Source organism: Nanorana parkeri, unplaced genomic scaffold (genome assembly GCF_000935625.1).
Source record: "Nanorana parkeri isolate BGI_ZX_2015 unplaced genomic scaffold, ASM93562v1 scaffold54, whole genome shotgun sequence".
Classification (NCBI taxonomy): domain Eukaryota; kingdom Metazoa; phylum Chordata; class Amphibia; order Anura; family Dicroglossidae; genus Nanorana; species Nanorana parkeri.
In genome coordinates, this window is record NW_017306322.1 from 35197 (window position 1) to 55904 (window position 20708).

The 20708-nt window shown below is 42.2% G+C and overlaps 1 protein-coding gene across 1 annotated transcript in view; it reads right to left on the reverse strand.

Moving 5' to 3' along the window:
* Window positions 1-20708, reverse strand: part of FRYL (FRY like transcription coactivator) — a 165625-nt gene that overhangs the window by 13174 nt on the left and 131743 nt on the right. Inside the window, exons 46-57 of the mRNA XM_018575865.1 lie at window positions 20429-20599; window positions 17036-17176; window positions 14704-14898; window positions 14435-14596; window positions 12529-12603; window positions 12163-12339; window positions 8102-8302; window positions 7567-7737; window positions 4719-4972; window positions 2240-2447; window positions 1061-1210; window positions 237-335 (exon numbers count right to left, since the gene is read on the reverse strand). Of these exons, the coding sequence (XP_018431367.1) occupies window positions 237-335; window positions 1061-1210; window positions 2240-2447; window positions 4719-4972; window positions 7567-7737; window positions 8102-8302; window positions 12163-12339; window positions 12529-12603; window positions 14435-14596; window positions 14704-14898; window positions 17036-17176; window positions 20429-20599 (2004 nt within the window). The remainder of the gene's footprint in view (window positions 1-236; window positions 336-1060; window positions 1211-2239; window positions 2448-4718; window positions 4973-7566; window positions 7738-8101; window positions 8303-12162; window positions 12340-12528; window positions 12604-14434; window positions 14597-14703; window positions 14899-17035; window positions 17177-20428; window positions 20600-20708) is intronic.

The following is a 20708-nucleotide window of genomic DNA, read 5'->3' on the forward strand; positions in this document are numbered from 1 at the left end:
TATACCATGACCTGGATGAATGAGAACCTTCACAGACATATGGGCAGAAGGTTATCTTTGCTCAAGTTAAAATTCTGCAATATTTTACAGGGGAAATGATAAACTCGAGACCCTGCATATAGGCTGTGATGACCTTGAGAAGGAGGAAGTTTGAATTGTTGTAGCTGTGGAAGTATGATGAATACAGCGGTTTCATTCATTTCCTAGATAAAGGCTGATGGATAAACATCTCGTACCTGTTCTGCAGCCTCTCTTTTCACATTATATGTGTCCAAGTGTTCTTGTAGTTCTAAAACACTGAACTTCAATGTCTCCAACAAGCCACTTGACATCAGCTAAAATAGAGAACGACGTACAACAATTATTAATGCAACTGTCAAAGTTGGAAAACAAATACTGCAATGATTGTATTACATACTGCATATACCCGGTTGGTCTGTGCCTGTATGACACATTATTACATGTTTAACATTGTTTAATGAGGTGTTAGCTGTTGACCAAATTATAAAATTAGCACTAAGTTATAAAAAGCAAAGGCTGGACTTTAAAAGAAGAACTCTTAACCACGGATCCTGGCTGGCTCCTAGACTGGTCCCTTCAGCCTCCCTCCCTCTCAGCTCCAGCGATGGAATGTCCCTCGGCATCCTCACGCCCTATATATTGTATAGGACGTAATGATTCATAGGACCTTAGACCGCTGGAGCAGAGTGAGCATGAGGCTGAAGGATCCCAGTCTAGGAGCCAGCCAGGATTGTGGTTTGGCTGAGTATATCTCTGTTATTTTAGCTTCCTAGACAAAATGAGCACTTAACCCTTGCAGTGCGGGGGTAGCCTTACTGCAAGGTTAAGGTTTCTTTTGCCCGGAGTTCTTCTTTAATGTAGAATACTAATCATCTTAGTGTCTGCGGGTGTCTGCTTTAACTTGAGTTATGAGTTTTTAATGAGTTCAAAATTCAGTTATGCAATTTAAAGAAATATAACCTGTAAGAAAGAACTCAACAGGACTTTTATTGGTAAGCAACTCCTTATTACATTTCATAAGGTCAACGTCAAAACCTACCGTTTCCGCATCCACGAACACTGTTGGGCACTCCGAACATGCCATCATTACCTCCAAGGAGCTTTTAAATTTTGTGCCTATTCTCTGACGGCTTTCTCCCAAGAAGTTAATGGAATCATTTGTCACAGTCCCAAACTTTTTCTGAATCGACTACAAAGAGAAGAGACAATCATTGTGGCTGACAGTACACCAGAATGCAGACGTCAGACACACTTATTTGATACCGCTCTTAAACAGTCATTCTTTTTACAGATGAAAACACAAAGCTGCCTGCTTAAACTGTATGAGTGTATATCTATGCAATCACGAGGCACAAGAAGTCTATCATTTGGAAAGACCTACCCCTGCAGATAAATCACCTGCAGACTTGAGCTGAGTTGCATATGAAAGGTTGTTCCCACAAGCTTAGTGAAGAAACAACAGTTCATACACATTCTCTACATGTATGATGTAGCAGTACAGCTTCCCTTTTCAATCAAGACACTACTGAGTCCTGGGGCAGGGATTCATTAGGTAAACCAATCGTCTGGCCTGGAAAAATCCAGTCTAGCTGATTAGCTTTTCCTTAGGAACATTCAGTCATATACATAAGTGCCATCCCGTGTTCCAGTCAAGGTAATAATCATATGTAACTTATTGTGTGAAAGTGCCAGTATTTTGTGAACATGCACATTTAACATTTGCAGCATGCACTTTTACACACTATTGGTTGTCCTATGTGAATGGACATGAGGTCGATGATCTAACTCAGGGGTGCCCATAAGGTCAATCATTGTACCACTTTATAATGTACTATTGCTGGGATTTGTTGTAGTCCTCTATAGCTGGTGGTATTCTGCATTGCGCTGTATAATGTATTATTGCTGGGACTTGTAGTCCTCTATACAGCGCAATGCAGAATATCACCAGCTATAGAGGAGTACAACAAATCCCAGCAATACATTATACATACAGTGTATAATGCATTGCTGGTATTTGTACCTATGTATAATGTACCAGATAAATACAAATCCCAGCAATACATTATAGAGCACCATGTGTGGGAAAGTGCAGGCTTACCTGACCAGTCTTCCAGCAACTTGAATCTCCAGATCCTGCCAACATCAGTACAATCAAGCAATGATCATTTAACATCCAGGGAATCTTTTATAATTTATTCACACAATCACACAGTCTGACCTGAAAGAGCTTGGAGAAGATATGAAAGGTGTACACAGCACAGGAGCCATCTGTCTCCGATAACATCTGATTGACATGGCAGCGCCAGGCTTCTTCCTCATCTTCATAGGTTACTGGCTGATAAGCAGCTAATATTGCTGAGAGGAACGGTGACGGTGGTGGAGACGTCTGAACTACTGCGAAGCCATCCTGTTCACCGTCATCTTGGCTACAAAGAGATTGCAGGATGTTAAAGTACAAATGTTACTATATGACATGCTAAGCACAGGTCTGCCCTCAAACAAGTTTATTTCTAAGGCTTACTTACAGGCTCAGATTCCCAAACAGCCTCACAACACATGCTGAGTAGATATATTTCACAGCCTTCTTGCTTAACAAAAAGGAAGACGGCATCTCCATAGAGGAAGTAAGCACAGTACTGCTAACTGCCATCTATATGCTATCTCAATGCTAGGCTGATCTCCAGGACATGCAGGCTGAATACACAATTACCTGCTGGAAACCATCCAAGGGTGCCTGCTGCAGATGCACTTTTTTAATTATCTTAAGTAATATCTATGTATGTGGGTGGGGGGGAGCAGCCAAAACTCAGCCACACGTGATACACTAGCTCAGCAAACAAATGAATCAAGGCCTTTAACGTTTCACAGCAGAGGGTGGACACATTCTGCTCTGTATCAGCTGCTCAACACACATTTCTGGAGGTTGACACAATTGCTGCAAATTAGGAAGTGTCTACACTTTTTTTTCTTTAAAGTCCCGTACCTCTGCATGCCATCATTTTAACTCACTTTTACTTGGACATGCCTTAAAATACCCTTTTTCCCCTCAGTGAAAATGTGTACACTCTTGTGCTCCATGCTGGCTTAGATGAGCCCACCCATCATCAAAAGTCTCTTCACACAGACTTGTACTCCATGAAGATGGAGGGGTGTGTAAGACCAGCCCTATGAGATTACATAGTCATTGGTGACTTCCTAGTTGGTTGGGCTCGATAGATGAGTCAATAACCTAGAACAAGCATGCAGAAGGTTAAGCCAGCACTCCTGATCTAGATTTTTTTCTTCTTCGATTCTTTCTTCAAGATCAGTAACCCAGAATATTTTACATTTAAAGGATTTTTATAATAGCCAGGTAAATAGCAATTTTTAAAATGGGTTACCAATAGCAACCTTTATAATTTTCTTGCCATAGATTTGCTTTGAAGGAGAATTCCATTAAAGCGTTTTCAGTGCAAACATGAAGATCTTGGCGTCTGTTCTCTGTCAGTCTGTTTTAAAGGCCTATCAAGTGACACCTTGGCTTTAAAACTGAAAACATATTTTTACATGCAGGAAGGACATGATATATGATATGTAGTAATACATATTTTATAGCCCACTGCACGACACCCTTTGTTGGAAAGCGTGCTTGCAGTTTATTTGAAAACTAAATACAAAATCTCAACTGACGAGAGGAAATTGTGCTTCAGATGCATGGGTATGATGTTGTTTCCTTTGTAATATGGAGGTTTATAACTCACAACATGTAATTATGTAAAAAGACTCACGCTTAAACCCAGATAAGAACATAGCACAGGCCCTATTTATAAATAATTGTATTTCATAAGAGTGCAAACTTTCATGATGAGGGGAGAGTCTTAGAATTTTGTCATTTGGATTTTGAATGACTTTTTAGGTCAGGGTTATTGATTTTTTTTTTTTGTACTCACAGCAAAATCTTTTTCTTGGTGTCTATTGAAAGACAAAGGAGGTCTAACTTTCAGGTTATACTGCCTCCCACAGGAGGATTGGACACTGGCAAATCTAAAAAAAGTCAGCTCAGGATAACCCCCTCCTACTACCAGAAGGCCTCAGTTTAGTAGCAAAGCACTACCAAGACCATGATCATAAACACAGAGGGATGAAACCCCTCAATGGACTCCAAGAAAAGGATTTTACAGTGAGTACAAAAATATATATTTTTGTTCTCGTACATTGAGGGACACAGGGAGTCTTATCTTCAGTACATCCAAAAGCAGTCCAACTATGGGGTTGGCAACACAGCAAACAAGCTAACTGGCCCAATATTACAACAGAGGACCGGGGACTATCTGCAGCTCAAAAAAGTTGTCTTAGGACCTTATGCCTAAATCTGGCATCCGGTCCTAGAAAGCACTCCTAAGCATCTAAAGAAGGAAGCTGTCACATACAAAACTCTTTGAGCTCACTAAGGGCCTGTGTCGACGGGTTTTTGTTCACATCAGATTGGTTTTACATTCTTATACTAGTCTATGGAAATGCAAAACCTGCTTCAAGCAAATCAAATGCAGGACAGAAGGAGGTCAACTGCAGGTCAATGCACATGCCAACTTCTGAGTGATCTCAGAAGCTCATCAACAAGTCAAAGCCGGTTGACAGAGGACTTTAGATATATTTGTGAAGAGAACAACTAGTGTTATATAAAACATAGTTGACAAAAACAGATAAAAAGAACTAACCTGGACACATCTGAAAAATCAGCCTCTTCCTCCTCACATCGCTCATCCAGCTCTTTTAAAGCGAGTGTAACCTCATCATCGCAGATAGAATCCTGGGGGCTGCTTGAAGCTGGTGGTTCTAGGAGGTCACATGTTTCTTCCACTTCCAGGGGCTCCTGACAAATCAATGCTTCATGCTGGTCTTGTGTAGCATTAGAGCTGGTGTCCTCACTTGCTGTACTCAACTGCTCATCCTTTATCGTTGTGCTGGCATCCTAAAAACAAACAGCTCATCAGGCTAGCGTACACTATGAGGGTAATACGATGGTCAATCACCTTGCAATATTGTGCTTCTTAAAACAAACAAAAAAGATGTTCTACATACGTGCTATGAGGCTGGACAGAATCATGAACATAATTTTGACATTGGCTGCAGTTTTCCTCACCTAGGCAATATTAACTATTAGCTCATGGGTCCCCCAGCTCCAACATTACCATAACCGTGATACAACAAGGATAGAGCATGCCAGAATATACAAATTAAAATGTAGATGTCTTGGCACTTGTTAAGATGCTTTCACCTTTAATACTGATCCCCAAAATTGTGATTATCCTTGCTGTTTATGCAAAACTATATCAGTAAGCAGCTATTTTAACTAGCGCATGCATGGCATAAGCATGGCATACTTGCACTATATTGCAAACTTACTTCTGAATTTGCCCTTTTGCAGTGAAGACAGCTTCACACTCAGGATGCCACGTTGCTACACAATAACAGATGCAATCTTGGCAAAAGGCCATGGGGTGGTCAGTTAAAATGCAAATCTAGTGCATTTATAGATTGGAGTTGTTCAATCTCTGCACTAGATGTCACACTTCAACATCCTACAGATATGACGCGTTTACAATGCCATTGCAGGCAATGTAAAAATCTGTTGTTATTTTTTACATTTTTGTGCATTTGTCAGCCTATGATAAAAAGAGCCTTCTAATGTTCCTAATAGATATATAATTATTAAGGAATGCAAATTAGTTAAAGAGTTATAGTTAAGTTAACTGATGCATCCCAACACTGCTTAAGTTGCCCTGGGCATTAATGACCTTCTGGACACAAAAGGGTTAAAGAGATTCTATTTCTACAGAACCACCATCTACTCCCTGATACTCACCTTATCAGTGCTCCCCTGCTATTCTGACAGTAGTCAGTAAAACCTGGTCTTTCTGGCTATGAAGGAACATGTGATCTCCAACCAGAATGCAGTGCTTGGGTCTGAGCAGGCAATCACAAGACCCCAAACACTGTCATCCGAGGAAGATACTAACCTTGTTTAAGTGTTCAACAGAGGGTATAGACTCTGGGCTTTGACGGTGGAACAGAGTACAGGAATTAAAGTATTTGTGGGTAAGGGATAGTTCTTACAAGAGAACCTGGTACTTTGTGACAGTCTCTTTAAAGGGAACCAGTTGTGGCTGGGTTTATGTAAGAATATGAATATTCAGTCCTAAATTACTATAACTGTGAGGGCTCATTCACACTAGATGCAGTGCGTTCCGGCCCGATTTTGGCCAGAACGCACTGCCTCGCATTGTGGCCGGCTCACTTTTTAGTGGGGTAGGAGGGGGTGTGGCGGGCCGTTCAAGTGAACGTCCTCCGGCCTCAATGCGATCCACCGCACGGGATCACAAGGCACATTGTGCCTGCGGTCCGGTCCTGTGCGATCAAAATAGTGCTTGTAGCATTTTGATCGCACTGCAGGCACAATGTGCTTTGCGATCCCGTGCGGCGCATTGCATTGCGTCGGATCGCATTCACTTGAATGGCCCGCCACGCCCCCTCCTGCCCCACTAAAAAGTGAGCCGGCTGCAATGCGAGGCAGTGCGTTCTGGCCAAAATCGGGCCGGAACGCACTGCATCTAGTGTGACTGAGCCCTTAGGATTTCAATAAAAATACAATGCAATATATATAACCAAATAACAGAGGCCCAGAGTTGTTTGCATTCCTCTTAACTACGTTCACATTTCAGAGATGATTTGAGGATCTACAGCTGAGCGATACACAAATAAGATACATTTTTGTTAATAATTAGGGTACTTAAATGCATTTTTAAGATTTAACTCTGGGGTTTAGTGTCACTTTAAGGGAAGGGAACAAGGCTTTCACCATATACATCTTTCAGATGACTGAAACGTCGGGTGCCAACACAGCACACGATATTCAAAGACAAACAGATGTGATATCTATGGGCGTTCTTAAGGACCCGATCTTGTAATTTCTTGCCACTCTGGGCTCAGTTGCATTAATGATAGTAATGAACTCTTACATTCTCGGTAAACACAAAAAAGTAATTTATGACGGAAGTAGAGATACTTACACATAGCTGGTCCCCAGTTGCCATTCCTCCACACACAGGCCATTCAACATTGTGAAGCTGGAATTTTGTTGTGTCACCATGGTTATAAAAAATCAATCACTAACAGAGCTGGCCTGAGGTCCTAACCCCAATTACAGCCCAAATCACACACAATGAATAAAATGATCAGCTACAAAAGAAGCACCAAAGAGAAAATAAATTGCTCTAGAATCAACATAACCATGCCCAAAACGGTACAATAAATTAACCAATTCACCCAAAACAGTAACAGCTCAACATGAATATTTGTAACCTTTGGGGTGTGTGCAATTATAATGATAAATAATACTGCGTTTAAAACCCCCAAACAGGTTAGAAATATGAAAAGGTAAACAAAACAAACAAATAGATCTCATTTTTAAGTGTAGGACAGCTGCATGAAATCAAGACACAAATCTTTTAGACAGAACTAAAAGGAACCCAGATCAGCCATGCACCAGCCCAGATTTCTCCCCACCTCAGGCAGCTGACTGTTAGCACTATCTGGAGGGGTGACCTCCACAGTGGGGGTCTCAGCTCTGGTTTGCAGCACTTCCTCTGTCAGAGCACTACTGAGTGAGTCCTGAGGTTGGAGGAAGTGGTCCACGTGGTCAGCCATGTTGTCGTCTGTTGTGGAATCATTATTAAGCTGCAGGAAACAAGCAGAAAATACAAAACAGTCACAACAGCAAAGATGGATGTTTAAGACTAAAACAAGCGCTTAAGCCTTGCATTGGGGGGGTTAGCCCCACTACAAGGGTTAAGAATACATTTGCAAGGCGTTCTGCTTTAAGGTAACTTCTCCAGCCCCCTTACATTACAGAGGAATATTCAGTTCAGGGAAAATTAGTAACATGGCAAAACAAAAATTATGTAAGCTGCAATTTTTAATGTTTTTTCTTTTTAAAGTTATGCTATGTGAATGAGAACATGTGAGAAATACAGAATAGGTGTTATCCCAATCTGGCTGCAAAAGTGGAAATGCACTTTAAGCATTGACTCTGATGTCATACCATGTGTGAATGAGACAGAATTTGACTGACAGTCAGCGCTTCCTCTTCTGAAGACTCATCAGTGTCCTCCTGATTGGTTAAGTTTAAGCTAGGAGTGCTTCCCGAGTACTGACATTCCTGCAGAGACGGAGTGTCGCCTTTGTCAATACTGTCCAAAGAACGTCTGCGGACTCCCCAGTTGAAGTTATCGACACTTTCACCCTGTGGAGAGAAATCAAAGAACACACTTAGGCAACTTATGTCAATTCTTACATAGAACATTGAGAATCAAAAAGGGAACAGATAAGTTGGCCAATTTACATGTCTATTAATCAAACAGCAAACCTTGCACATTTTATATACTGCACAAACACACACCACATGGGATCACAGCTAAAACAAGCCACTCCACCAGGCTGCAACTTACCTGCAGCTCCTGGTTAGCAAAAAGGAAAACACAAATATTCATAAGTAAAAAGGACAAAGACAAAGGCAGGAGAAAACAATTATGTATCACTTAAACATCACTTATACAGACTTAACGGCGGGCAGAGCAATACTGCCGTGTTATTGTACAGGGTACATTAGGGCTGACAGGAATCAGGACAGTTTTTATTTTTCTTCTTTGAGGGTGGATTGGAAATAACCCATTACCAGGAAATGATAAGTGCCTGAAATTATATACTATTAACATTCTGCAGAGTTATTTAAATTAACCCTACACAAAGACTGCTGACTTCCTTCTAAGAATGCTAGCTGCCCAGCTGCCTGTGGCTTTAATACTGAGTAAGTGCCCTGGACACAAATATGAGGTTTAAGGTCCCCACATACCTTACGATAATCGTACGATAATCGTAAGGTGTGTGGAAGCCGTGCGACCTCTACTACTGTAAGGTCGCACGACTTTTAACTTACGGACATGTTCGAAAACCCGCCGAGCATCGTACGATGTTCGGCGGGTTTGTGGCATGTTCGTACGATAAAAGCCGTACGGGCCGGTGTGCGCAAGCGCACACTGCCCGTTCGGCATTGCGGTCATCGGAAGCCCGCCCCTCAGGGGGCGTGGCTTGCGATCATCGCAAGTACGATCTGCCTATGCAAGATAGGCAGATCGTACGTTTTTTTAACTACCTTACAACCATCGCAAGACAAAAGTCTTGAGATGGTTGTAAGGTGTGTGCCCAGCCTTAAGAAGACACAACTCCTGATCTGCATACAGGCAGTGCTGAAGCCACCACATCTGCATGAAACACAGGCAACTCGCATTTTCCAGAGAGGTCAGGAACAGAATATTCTCTTGCGGTTTCCATTCATTCTGGAGACTTGAAGCGAACCTGTCATGGTCTAAAAAGTACTAATTTTAACAGTTACTCTACTGCTGTGATGCAAGGCAAGTACCGACTTTAAAGGATAAGTTCACCTTTTGCAAAAATTAAAGAAATGGATACTTAATAATATATAAAAAAATATGCATTTCTTTAATATTTGCATTCAAGCCTGGAAAGCATTGCAATCGTGATCACTCGATCACAGCTGCAGAGCTCAGGCTTCTGCACATTCTCTCCCAGGCTGAGCTCGTAATGAGGTACAGAGTTTCAGTTATGCGAGATGGGGGGGGGCAACTGGACTTCAAGCCTTGTTCACATTGAAAGCGTGTGCGTTCCAGAGGGGTAGCTGCTGGAATGCACTGCGATCGCTGAGAAACTTTCCCCCGCGTTTTGGGGCGGGAGGGGGTGTGGCGGTGCATTGAATTCTTGCTCTATTTTTTGCGTTTGTAGTGGAAAGGAACGCTGGCAAAGTTTTGCCACGCATCCGATCGCACTGCGGGGGGCGTGGAAGGGGTGCCATTGAATTCAATGCACCACCACGCCCCAAAATGCGGGGGAGTTCCTTAGCGATCGTGGTGCGTTCCAGCAGCTAGCGCTCTGCAACGCACACGCTTTCGGTGTGAACAAGCCCTCAAACTGCAATAAATCACCTTATACGGGGTCCAGCCGTCCTCCTGTCCTCGCTCTAGGTAGAGCTGCCCATATTCCTGCATCTACCTAGAGTGAGGACGGTATGAAGTGATTTATTGCAGTTTGAAGTCCAGCCGTCCTTTCCCCCATCTCTCCTAACTGAAACTCTGTCCCTCCGTACGAGATCTGTGAGTTTGAAAATGTGCAGAAGTCTGAGCTTTACCCAAGAGTGATATTTCAGTTACTGTTCGAAGCTCGAAGGCCGATAACAGCTGTCTTACTTTGGAAAAACATTCCCCAGTGATCAATGTACACATGTGAAACAATGAACACAGTGCACTGGCATTCTGTATTAACACTGATAATTTAATTTAGAAAAAGAAATAAATGGCATTCACGAACAGCCAGAATTCCAAGCACCTATGGAGAGCCTGCAGGAGTAGATGACATCCAGCAGCCCTCTGTGGCCAGCGGAAGGGCTGTATGTGGACCCAGAACTTTGTCCTGCACACCAACTGAGTGATCACAACAAACCCAGCAAAAGTTGGAAAATGGTGGCATCCTGTGCAACACTTCCGGTTTACAAGGTAGCTTTTTTTTTTCAGGGATGTCCTCCATTTTATCAAGCCAAAAACTTGACATCATTCAGGAGGTGTTCAGGTCAGAGCTCCAGAGTGTTGCACCATATTACAATGTCTTTGCTATTCACTACACTGGCAAGGACAGATTCCTGCCGTCACTGTTACTATCTCAAAAAAGAAATAGGTCTTATTTAGCACCTCTTTTTCCTAATACCGATATGGCGACAATTCTGAATATGTTGCAGCCACAGCTACACAATGCAAAACTGCTGCATTTAGGAACTGTCTGAATTTGTCACACATGTTGTAAACAGCATAGAAATTGTTTCTTAATTAATTAATGAAGGATTTCACAGAAAAGGACAGAAAAGTATAGCAACTGCTTTTTTGAATCACCCTGATAGTGCTCTAATAGCCAAATCTGCCCTAGCTTCTGTGGTCAAGACCTTTGGCCTGTCCACTCTTGCACATACTTCCCCATATATTGCTGGGTATCCTCCATAGCCGATAGACTAAAGGCCAAGTTCTCAACTACATAAGGTGTTTGAGTCCCCCAGGGCACTCCTAAAATGTACCTCCAGGTACCCACGTACCCAAGTCCTGTCTGTTAAAGTAAACCCAGGGTAACTTTGCATAATTCCTGACAGACTTGTCAGGTGAATGCAAGCTGTAAACTAATGATAATTAAAAAACTTGGACTCAAGGATACATCACACATCCTGACCATAGAACCCCAAAGAAAGTCATCCAATTTTGGTTTCAGACTTTTGATGGTGATTCTAAGCAGTAACAGTCTTCACTGAAGCATTTATATTTTTAATGCTCACACTTAAAATTTTACATTAGGTCTCATTTGTTTAAGCGCCTTGCAGGAGATCTATCATTATGTTAGATACCTGTTTGTGAAACCTCTAATGGAAGCTTTTACTGTCCACCTTAGAGCCTTTATAACTAGTTTCAAAACAGTAATAGTGATGCTGAACAAATGTTGCATGGCTGAGAATCAGTATGCATCTTGTGAGATAGCCAATGGCACCTTTTAACCAAGGCTATTTCATATTAGAACTGATCAGATTTTAATATGATTAAAAACTTTTTACACAACCCCAAGTGACCAACTTTTTCAAGTCAGTGTTTCAAGTCATGGAAGGAATGTAAAACAATGGGGTCCAGTAGCAAGGTTTTTATTTTAAGCAGACACAATGGTTTTGTGAAATTAGAGAAAGAGTGAGAGGTTACTAAACTGGCTGTGTAAAGAAAGACAACTCTCCTTGTATTTATGTTCATATTGTACCTTATGAATACTGATTAATTAATAAAATGCTTTAAAGAAGATCCTCCCTAAAACTCTGCAATATTTTATGGTTAGAATTTGATCAGTTTTCTACATGTATTTACTAAATATCTGTTCTGATTCAGTATTTTCTTTTCATTAACAGTAATGATTTCTAAAAAGCTTCAGCCAAAACCCCCTAGCATTTTCAATAAATGGGTTTCCAGTGGCGAGTGGTCGACATTTAAAAGACAGACACAGGGCTCTTACCTCAGCGTCTTCCAACTCAACATCCAGAAAATCAAAGTCCTTGAAGACACCAAACTGCTGTTCGCTGCCGGTGTCCTCGACAGCCACTTCCTCCTCTTGAATGGCTTCCTCTGTGCTCAAAATCAGGCTGGTCTGCTGATCTCCACCCTCAAGATCTTCATTTGATGAGAAGACCACCTGTGGAGAGAAGAGATTGGAACACAAGCCTTTTAAACACTCACATTCTCTGTGTGTGGCTGACTCGTGATAATTTCCAGGTGCTGAGGCTCTTCTAGCAAAGTGTTTATTAAGCTACAGTCATATGACATGCAAGGAGCGCAATTAAAGCAGGTTTAATTAGCAGATGCGATAACAAGTCACACTTACTGATGGATTTTTGGGGAGACCGGAGTCAGGCCCACACAGTGACAGGACATTCATTAACTTTTCTCGGGTTCTCCTCTGGAAAAGAAAGGTAATAGAGGAAAAGAAAATTAGCAGAAACAGTGTGTATCTTCTTATCAATCCGTAATAAGAAACAAGCAGAAAACAACAAATCAACGGCAGGTAGAGAAATTACCTTTGATCAGATGCTCTTAATACCCTAATTTCTTACAGTGGCACAATGGAAGCAATGATTAAACAGTGCAGTTATTCTAATCCTACATTGTACAAGTTACAAGCAGCCTACACCATTTGAGGGAACCTATAAACTGTGGAAGCAGTTAGAAGAGAATATGGATGCTGTTGGAAAAAAATCCCTTCTCACAAGCTTTGACCTGCAGGATGAACCAGCTACTCAGCACAGATTAGGTAGAAGATCCAGGCTTGACAATTCACAGCAGGGTATTAACTATGTGGGTGCCGGAAGAACTTTCTCCTTTTTCATGGCCTTCCAGTGGGTAGAGGCATCTGTGTGCAGTATACACAATAACTCTTACTGTATGTAAATTCTACTACAATGATGTGAATGTAGAGAAGAATGATAGTAGGATACAGCGGAAGTGGCACTAAAACAGTCAAAGCATCTTAAAGCTTTCTCTGCAGTGCTCAGTCTTATAAACAAACATACGTGAGATCATTTAATAAGGCAAAGAGCAGTACACAAAGTGCGGTAACCCAATCCCACTTTAGGGCTTGTTCACAAGCATGGCGTGAACAGGGCACAAAGAAAACAATTGTTTTCTCTGTGCCCTGTTCACACCATACACACGCGGTGATGTGCAGAAAACCACAGCTCAACTTACATAATGTGAAAAAGCACTTAAATATTGTTGTTTATAGACAGATACTGACAGTTACAGTTCCACATTAGTGTGACTGATGAGGTACATAAAATATACTCACCTCTTCAAACAACAGACTTCTTTTCAAAATTCCAATTCATCTGGTGTTCAACAGGGTTGAGGGTAAGCGACTCAAGTTTTCCCCCCAATCTCATCTAGCCATGTCTTTATGGAACTGGCTTTGTGCACAGGGGCACAGTCATTCTGGAACAGGGCCTTTCCAAGACTGTTACCATAAGGTTGGAAGCGTACAGTTGTTTAAAATGTCTTAATATGCTGTAGAGTTAACAGTACCCTTCAGTGGAAACACCTGAACTCAATTATTTGGTGTGGTGTCCATGTGATGGTCAGGTGTCCACAAACATTTCTCCATACAGTGTCGTGTGGCAATTTTACTGCTGTAATTTAACATTTTAGTTTTGCACCCTTGACTCGCTAGTGTTATCAAAGCTGTACAGCTGGTCACCATTAGCTTTCACAGTTGGCTTTTCAGCTTGGTTAGCACTCAAAGCCCAACTGCAGGCTCCACATTTCCACCTCTTCCTTCCTTGAAGGTCCCTCAGCATTATTTTGTCTGCTATTCTTTTATACTTACCTTTTATGAAGTCTTCAGGCCTGTCATGTGACTCCACAGGGACTTGTTCTCAGTGGTGGGCAGTCCTTACTGAGGCAGAAAGTAGCTCGGAAGTGATGATGGTGGGCATAAACCCGGAACACTAAGGACATCTTTATGCTGAAAAGAGGTACTGCATGGGAAAACTTCCAATTGAAGTTATTGCCTGAGCTGCTTTTTTTTTTTTAAATGTAAGAAAAATGGTAGCCTGGAGTTGGATTTTACCCTAAAAAACATACTCTGGAAACAGCAAATAGTGCCTGATCTAGCAGGTATGTTAGAAAATGTTGTGTACACAATCTAACCTTAATTGTTCATAGTCGCGAATATCAAGAATAACTGTTACTTATAAGGGAAGAATGACTTGCACAATGCAGCTGTCATCTTCCATTACCTGAGAAAGCTGTGGTCTTTTCCAGCTAACAGGGACAAGAGCATTGGAGTTAGATCCAGAAGAAGTGGAGGATGTACTTCGAGTTACAGCGATGACTTTTGCCTTCCCATTTCTTCCTGCTGCAGTGTGCTGGTCACCGTACTTCTGTCCTATAATCGGTGTCTACATGGAAACACACGTCAATGTGAGATTTGATGATGTTTAAGTTGGAGGCATGAAAAGAGATGGAAATATGAGCAACAAGCAATCCTCATTAACCATAATCTCACCTCTGATATGTCAAAATGAAAATCTAATGTTTTTCCAGGTAGCTCTTTGGAGGCACAATTAAAGATTTTTGTAAATGATATTTCGGGTGAGCTTATATCCCTGTAGGATTTTGGAGCGTCGTTTGGCACTACTAGACTGGCAGAGCGGGAGACCACAAGTTTAAGGATATTCAGTGCTTCTCTCCAATACGCACTCTGACAGGGCAAAGAGAAAAAGAAATGTATGGTTATACAAAGAACACGAGCACAAAAACTACGGCTGAAAGAGAGGCAAAAGAGAGCAACATGTCAAGTGGTAGATAACACCAAAATCGGGAGCTAAGCACAATGTGTCATCTGAAAGTTGCCCATCCTGAATAATGCTAATGGTTGAAAACAATACCTGATAAGCGTAAGTAAATAAGCAGAGGGCAGCCACTGTCTACTTTACACCATCTCACAGCATCTAATAAGCAGTGAGGCCAGGGGATTAAAGTCTATGTAAACCCTAACAATGAACTTCTCTTATTTGCTCCCTTTTGGCCATTGAAAGTGTTTTATTATATCTGTTTTATAAGTGCAAAAAATTTCTGTTTTATAAGTGCAAAAAATATCTGTTGATCTTGTCAGATATTCAGAGCTGCTGTGTTATTTAAAAAAAAACAACAACAAAAAACTAATTAGCCCCCCCCCCTTCCCCCCGGAGAATACACCGGCAAATGTGCATCGATTAAAGATGTGTATTTTTTTCTATTTTCCTTGACATATGCTTTAAATTTATACGATTTTCTGATGCTCAAGTACAGATACATACAGTATGTGGTCATAACAGGAACCCCTGATTGCAATGGCCAACAGAGACTGCGCAGAGACTCTATAAATATACCATAAGCATAATGACCAAGGTTCCAAAATGCTGTGTGTATTTCTAATAGTTCAAACTAACTGGATGTAGCGTGGGAATTTTCCACAGAAGTCAAATGGTACCTAATGTCTACTCTTCTGCAGGTGCCTCTTATGTGCCGACAGAACTGTATTAGGTACGTATTCTGTTTCACCTTAAGTCTGTTCTTCTGTGGAATACAAGACGACTTCTAAAACAGAGCTATGCACATCTCTGCAGCAACAGAGTTCTGAGAATGGTATTGCTGGTACTGCTAAGCTGACCTCATTTCAGTGCTTTCATTTCAGTGCTCCTGAATAAAGTGTTGCAGCCAAGCACACAGCTATATAAAGCAGTTTACAGCAAGCTGGCTAAGTGCTCTGGGGCATTCCTGAACAGAACCCTGAATTATACAATGTTGTGGTTTTGACAGGAGCCAAAAAAGAAATGCTTCTGTCAGAGCAAGACATTGGAAATTAATTACAAGTCATAAAACATCTGGCCTTTATGGATAAAAGAAGAAAAAACTCCACTTGGGTAGATTAAATGAATGACATTGTGAATGCAAAGTGGTTCCTTGCTCTGGGGAGAATGTCCACCACATTGAAGAGAAGAATGCATGTAATAGCACAAACACAACAATGAAAATCCTTGGTGTACACACACACACAAAACCAAACATACAAGCTCAGATAAAAAAAGTAAAACGCTGATGTGAAAATGTGAAAGAAAAACGACCACATACCCTACAGACACAAAACTAGACCAAGCATTCACACCTGCGTGTTCCGTGAACATGTGTCAAGTTTGCGCGTTTATGGGCCACGTTTGCCCGGCGTCCCCATTGTGTTCACTGGGGCCTGCACACGCGCCAAATGCGGCAAAAAAAGCTAATGTAGCAGATTTTTGCGACACGTGTCCCGCTTTTTTTGCTTCCGTGTTTGTGTGCGTTTTTATGTGCGCAAACGCAGAGCAAAAACACGCGTCTTCCTATCCGCATTTGGGGTGCCATTAGAAATGAATGGCAATTCAAGTGCGTACTGCCGCGTTACCGTGGATGTGCAAGTGTGAATGTGGGCAGAGATGTTGGGGTTGACTCATCTGTTCTCATTATGTACCCTAAAGCTAGCCAAACACAGATGTCTCTCCTTCAACACTCGGGCGGAACAAGAGAAAATCAACAGATTCCTCTGGCTTCGGTAAATAGCGTTCAGGCACGTGTGGCTGCTTTCGTACCCTAACATCTGATAGGATGCAATCACTGTTCGGCCAAGATTTTTCCACCTGGCTCAGATGATTTCCAAATCTTTTTTTGTAGAGGCAGGTGGTACCGACAGGGTCACAGCTTGAGTTTTAGCCGATTCAGCAAGAATTGGTCCGAAATTCAAACCAGCTATGCTCAGCTTAACTTTATGCTAGATAGACAATGATAACACAGAATACATCCAAAGCTAGAAAAAAAATCCCCACCTGAACATATTTTCCTATGACTTTTATAATTTCAAGGTTAAACTGCTTCACTGGTGCAGCAGAGAGGTCAATGTGACTGAGGAGGCTGTAGATGATCTGCAGTAATGACTGCTGCATGCTGGACAGGCCCTTCTCCAGGAGCTGTAAGGCAAAGACAAGCAACATACAGACATAAGTACAAGTGTAAAATATAGGGTAAGTCCACTGACAAGCAAGGAATTTGGTGGGTCGATATAAACCCAGTGGCCTATTTGTGTTAGAGGCTCCAACAGTAAGATCTTCCCACCCTACTTCCCAGCTCTGTCCAACCCCCCCCCCCCCCCCTTCAGTATTGGGGGTGTTCCTGCCCACCTCTGGGTGTACCCAGACCTGTTAGATTCCTTATAATATCATCTATATTTTATTGAATCCAAAAAGAAGTGCTGCTCCCCCCAATCTTTTCTTACAGTGGCTGCAGCAGGTATATGGGCCTGATAATAGAATTCTTCCATAGAGAGCCTGAGAGACACAAGAAAACTACTTGCCATGAGGCAGATCGACCCAGCTTCTGTTAAAACAAGCTAAAAGATCTGTTTTGGGCAGACTGACCCCTAAATATAATCAATTTACCACAATATGCAAAGCTTGTGCAGTAAAATAAAGATATTGTCAAAATATTTGGAAAAGAAGCAATTCAATGGTTTAGATTAGTGGTTGCCATTTATGATGGAAACCATTTTATTGTGGTAACTCATCTCTTTGAGATAAATACCAATGCTGTATAAAAGAACCATAGGCATCTCTATAGGGAGGCAATTGCCCCCCTAGGTTATTCCTTGCCCCCCCCCCCGTTGATTCCCCTTTAAAACGGCCGCTGCTGTACAGCTTCACTTACGGTCAAAGTATCGGCCCGCGGGCCATCTCCGGCCTGCGAGCCGGTACTAAGTGGCCTGCAGCAAGCTGACAAGTCGGTCACACGGTCACGGACCGCGTGCCCGACTTGCCGGAGCAGCTACACAGTCTGCATCTCCGACGGATGCAGACCGCATTGCTGCTCCTGTCAGCTCCGGCCGGAGCTCTGTCAGTTCTGAGCTCCGGCCGAATGATGGATCATTAGTAATGTCTAGTGCAGACCATACTAATGATCACCACTAGATCACCAGTCAATGAAGATGTGCCTCCTCCCTGCACAGATGAAAGCAGGTGAGGGGGCCTGGAAGGAAAGGATTATATGTGTGTGGGGGGCTTGGAAGGGGGGCAAAGTGTATTATGTGTGTGTGGGGGAGTGTATTATTTTATTTGTACAGGGGGGTGTATTAGTGTGGGGGGATTGTATTTTTCTGTGTTTATATTAGGCCCCATTCACAGGTTTCAGGTGTGATTAGGGATTCCTGTATCACAAACTTGCGTTTTTCTGCAGCAGGAATCCCTAATCTGGCGTTTACATGCAGCAACTGTCACCCATTCAAGTTAATGATCGGTTGACAGCCGCTGCATGTACACGCCTGCATACCGCATGTAATTGTATGTGATATGATTACATGCAGTTACAAAAACAATCACTATCTCTGGATACACAATTGTGTATCCAAGGATAGTGACAGATTCCTAACTGCATGTAATCCTTTCACATATGATATACATGCGGTGTGCTGCAGGCATTTACATGCAGCAACTGTCACCCAATCATTCGTTTGAATGGGTGACAGTTGCCGCTTGTAACATGTGCAGACATTAACACTGGTACCGTATACAGTAGCGGCCCCCACAGGACTAAAAATTGTGTCCAGTGGCCCCCGACTAGATTGAGTTTGAGACCCCTGCTGTACGGGCTCCTCGGCAGTCGGCAACCACTTGTATCTTCCTCCGCCCACCCCAGCTACTATTGGCTAAGAGGGAGAGTGCAGCACTGCCAATGGCTGCTCATGTATTTTAGCAGAGTAGAGACAGAGAAGACGCATCAAGGCTGCTTGGGGCTTCACATGGGAGAAACATCGTTGTCCCCCCACCCCCCCGAGAGGAAGAAGAGGGCATGACAGACCACATGATCTAGTACATCAAAACTGTAAGTCCCTTTCTATCTTACACCGCTGTCCTCCGCACTTTGCGTTACACTGCTGTCATCCGCACTCTGCGTTACATTACTGACCTCCGCACTTTGCGTTACATTACTGACCTCCGCACCCTGCGATACATTATTGACCAATGCACTCTGCGTTATAACTGACCTCTGTCCCAATACTAAAAGCCGGTACCAGCACTCACATTTTTCAAATTGACTTAGGTGTTTTAGGTCCAGCACTTGCTGGGGACCTTGCGGCCGCCTTCTGGGGAGCCACGCAATGCCTGCTTACAGCGCTTCTGCCACCCACACATCTCCCCTTACTAAGACCCTCCTCACCCCTCCTGACAAGCTCTGCCCAATACCCCAATACATTAGGCCAGAACCCCAGAGTAGAGCAGCAGCACAGAGTATGTGAAACATGTATATACTATTATTCTGCATTGCTCTATGTTTTGCTGGGATTTGTAGTACTCTATAGCTGATGGTATTATTCCGCAAGGCTGCATAATGTGTTGCTGAGAAATGTAGGCTTCTAAAGCCGGTGCCATTATGCATTAGTGTATAATGTACTGCTGGGATTTGTAGTCCCTCTGCAGCTGGTGGTATTTTGCATTACTGTATAATGTATTGCTGGGATTTGTAGTCCTCTATAGCTGTGTAACATAGGTGATTATTTACACAGCCCTGGTGTTTGCTGAAAATGAAAAGCTTTTGAGAGTTTTCCTCTCTTTCTCAAGCCTGAAGCAATACCTGAGGAAGAAAGAAAAACTCTTGAAAGCTCGTCTTCTAAGTATTAGGTTAGTACAATAAAAAGGTTGCATACCGCATTACTCTCGTATTTTGTAATCTTATTTATATATACTTCTTTAGTTTTTTTCAATGGTATGATTAGGTGGTGAAAATTATTAGTGTTCCCCCGTTTTGACTGTGGTATCTTATGTGCCCCCCTATATATTGTTCCTAGAGTCGCCACTGAAAAGAACTATCCTAGAGTAGCCGCAGTCTGGTTTCTGGAAGTAGAGTATCATGCCTCATTGGGATAGTGGCACCTATTTTGGGGCTGACCAAAGATTAATCATAACACCGGCAATCTTTCTATTGGAGTAACAAAACGGCTATTCAACGGATGCTTATTTTTTAATTAAGCTATTCCCACTGTACAATTTGCCTTAATTACTTTGTATTCCAGAGAAAAGGATGTGACATCATCACATTTCCAACGGTGCCCATACTGAGAAACATCTGCCAGTAAAATGACCCCTTCCACTGAAAACAGCAAATATGACATGGTGATGAATAAAATGAGTCTGTCACATGATCACAGACAGTACAATAACTCTCATTCTTACCTCAGCGAGATAAGTGACCAGGCTAAATGTTATATCTGAAAAGGAATCGTGAATATATCGACACACAACATTGATCCAATTGCCACAGTCTCTGGAGTAACTGTGTGTGCTGTAAAGGCTCATCATATGGGCCAAATTTGTTAAGGTGGCACTCTTCTCCTCCGCACAAACCTATTAGATAAAAAACAAATAAGCAAGTAATCAAAACCTAAATGTAAAAAAATATATATAGATTTTACATGGTTACATTGCTTTAGTATGTCTGTGTATATATATATAT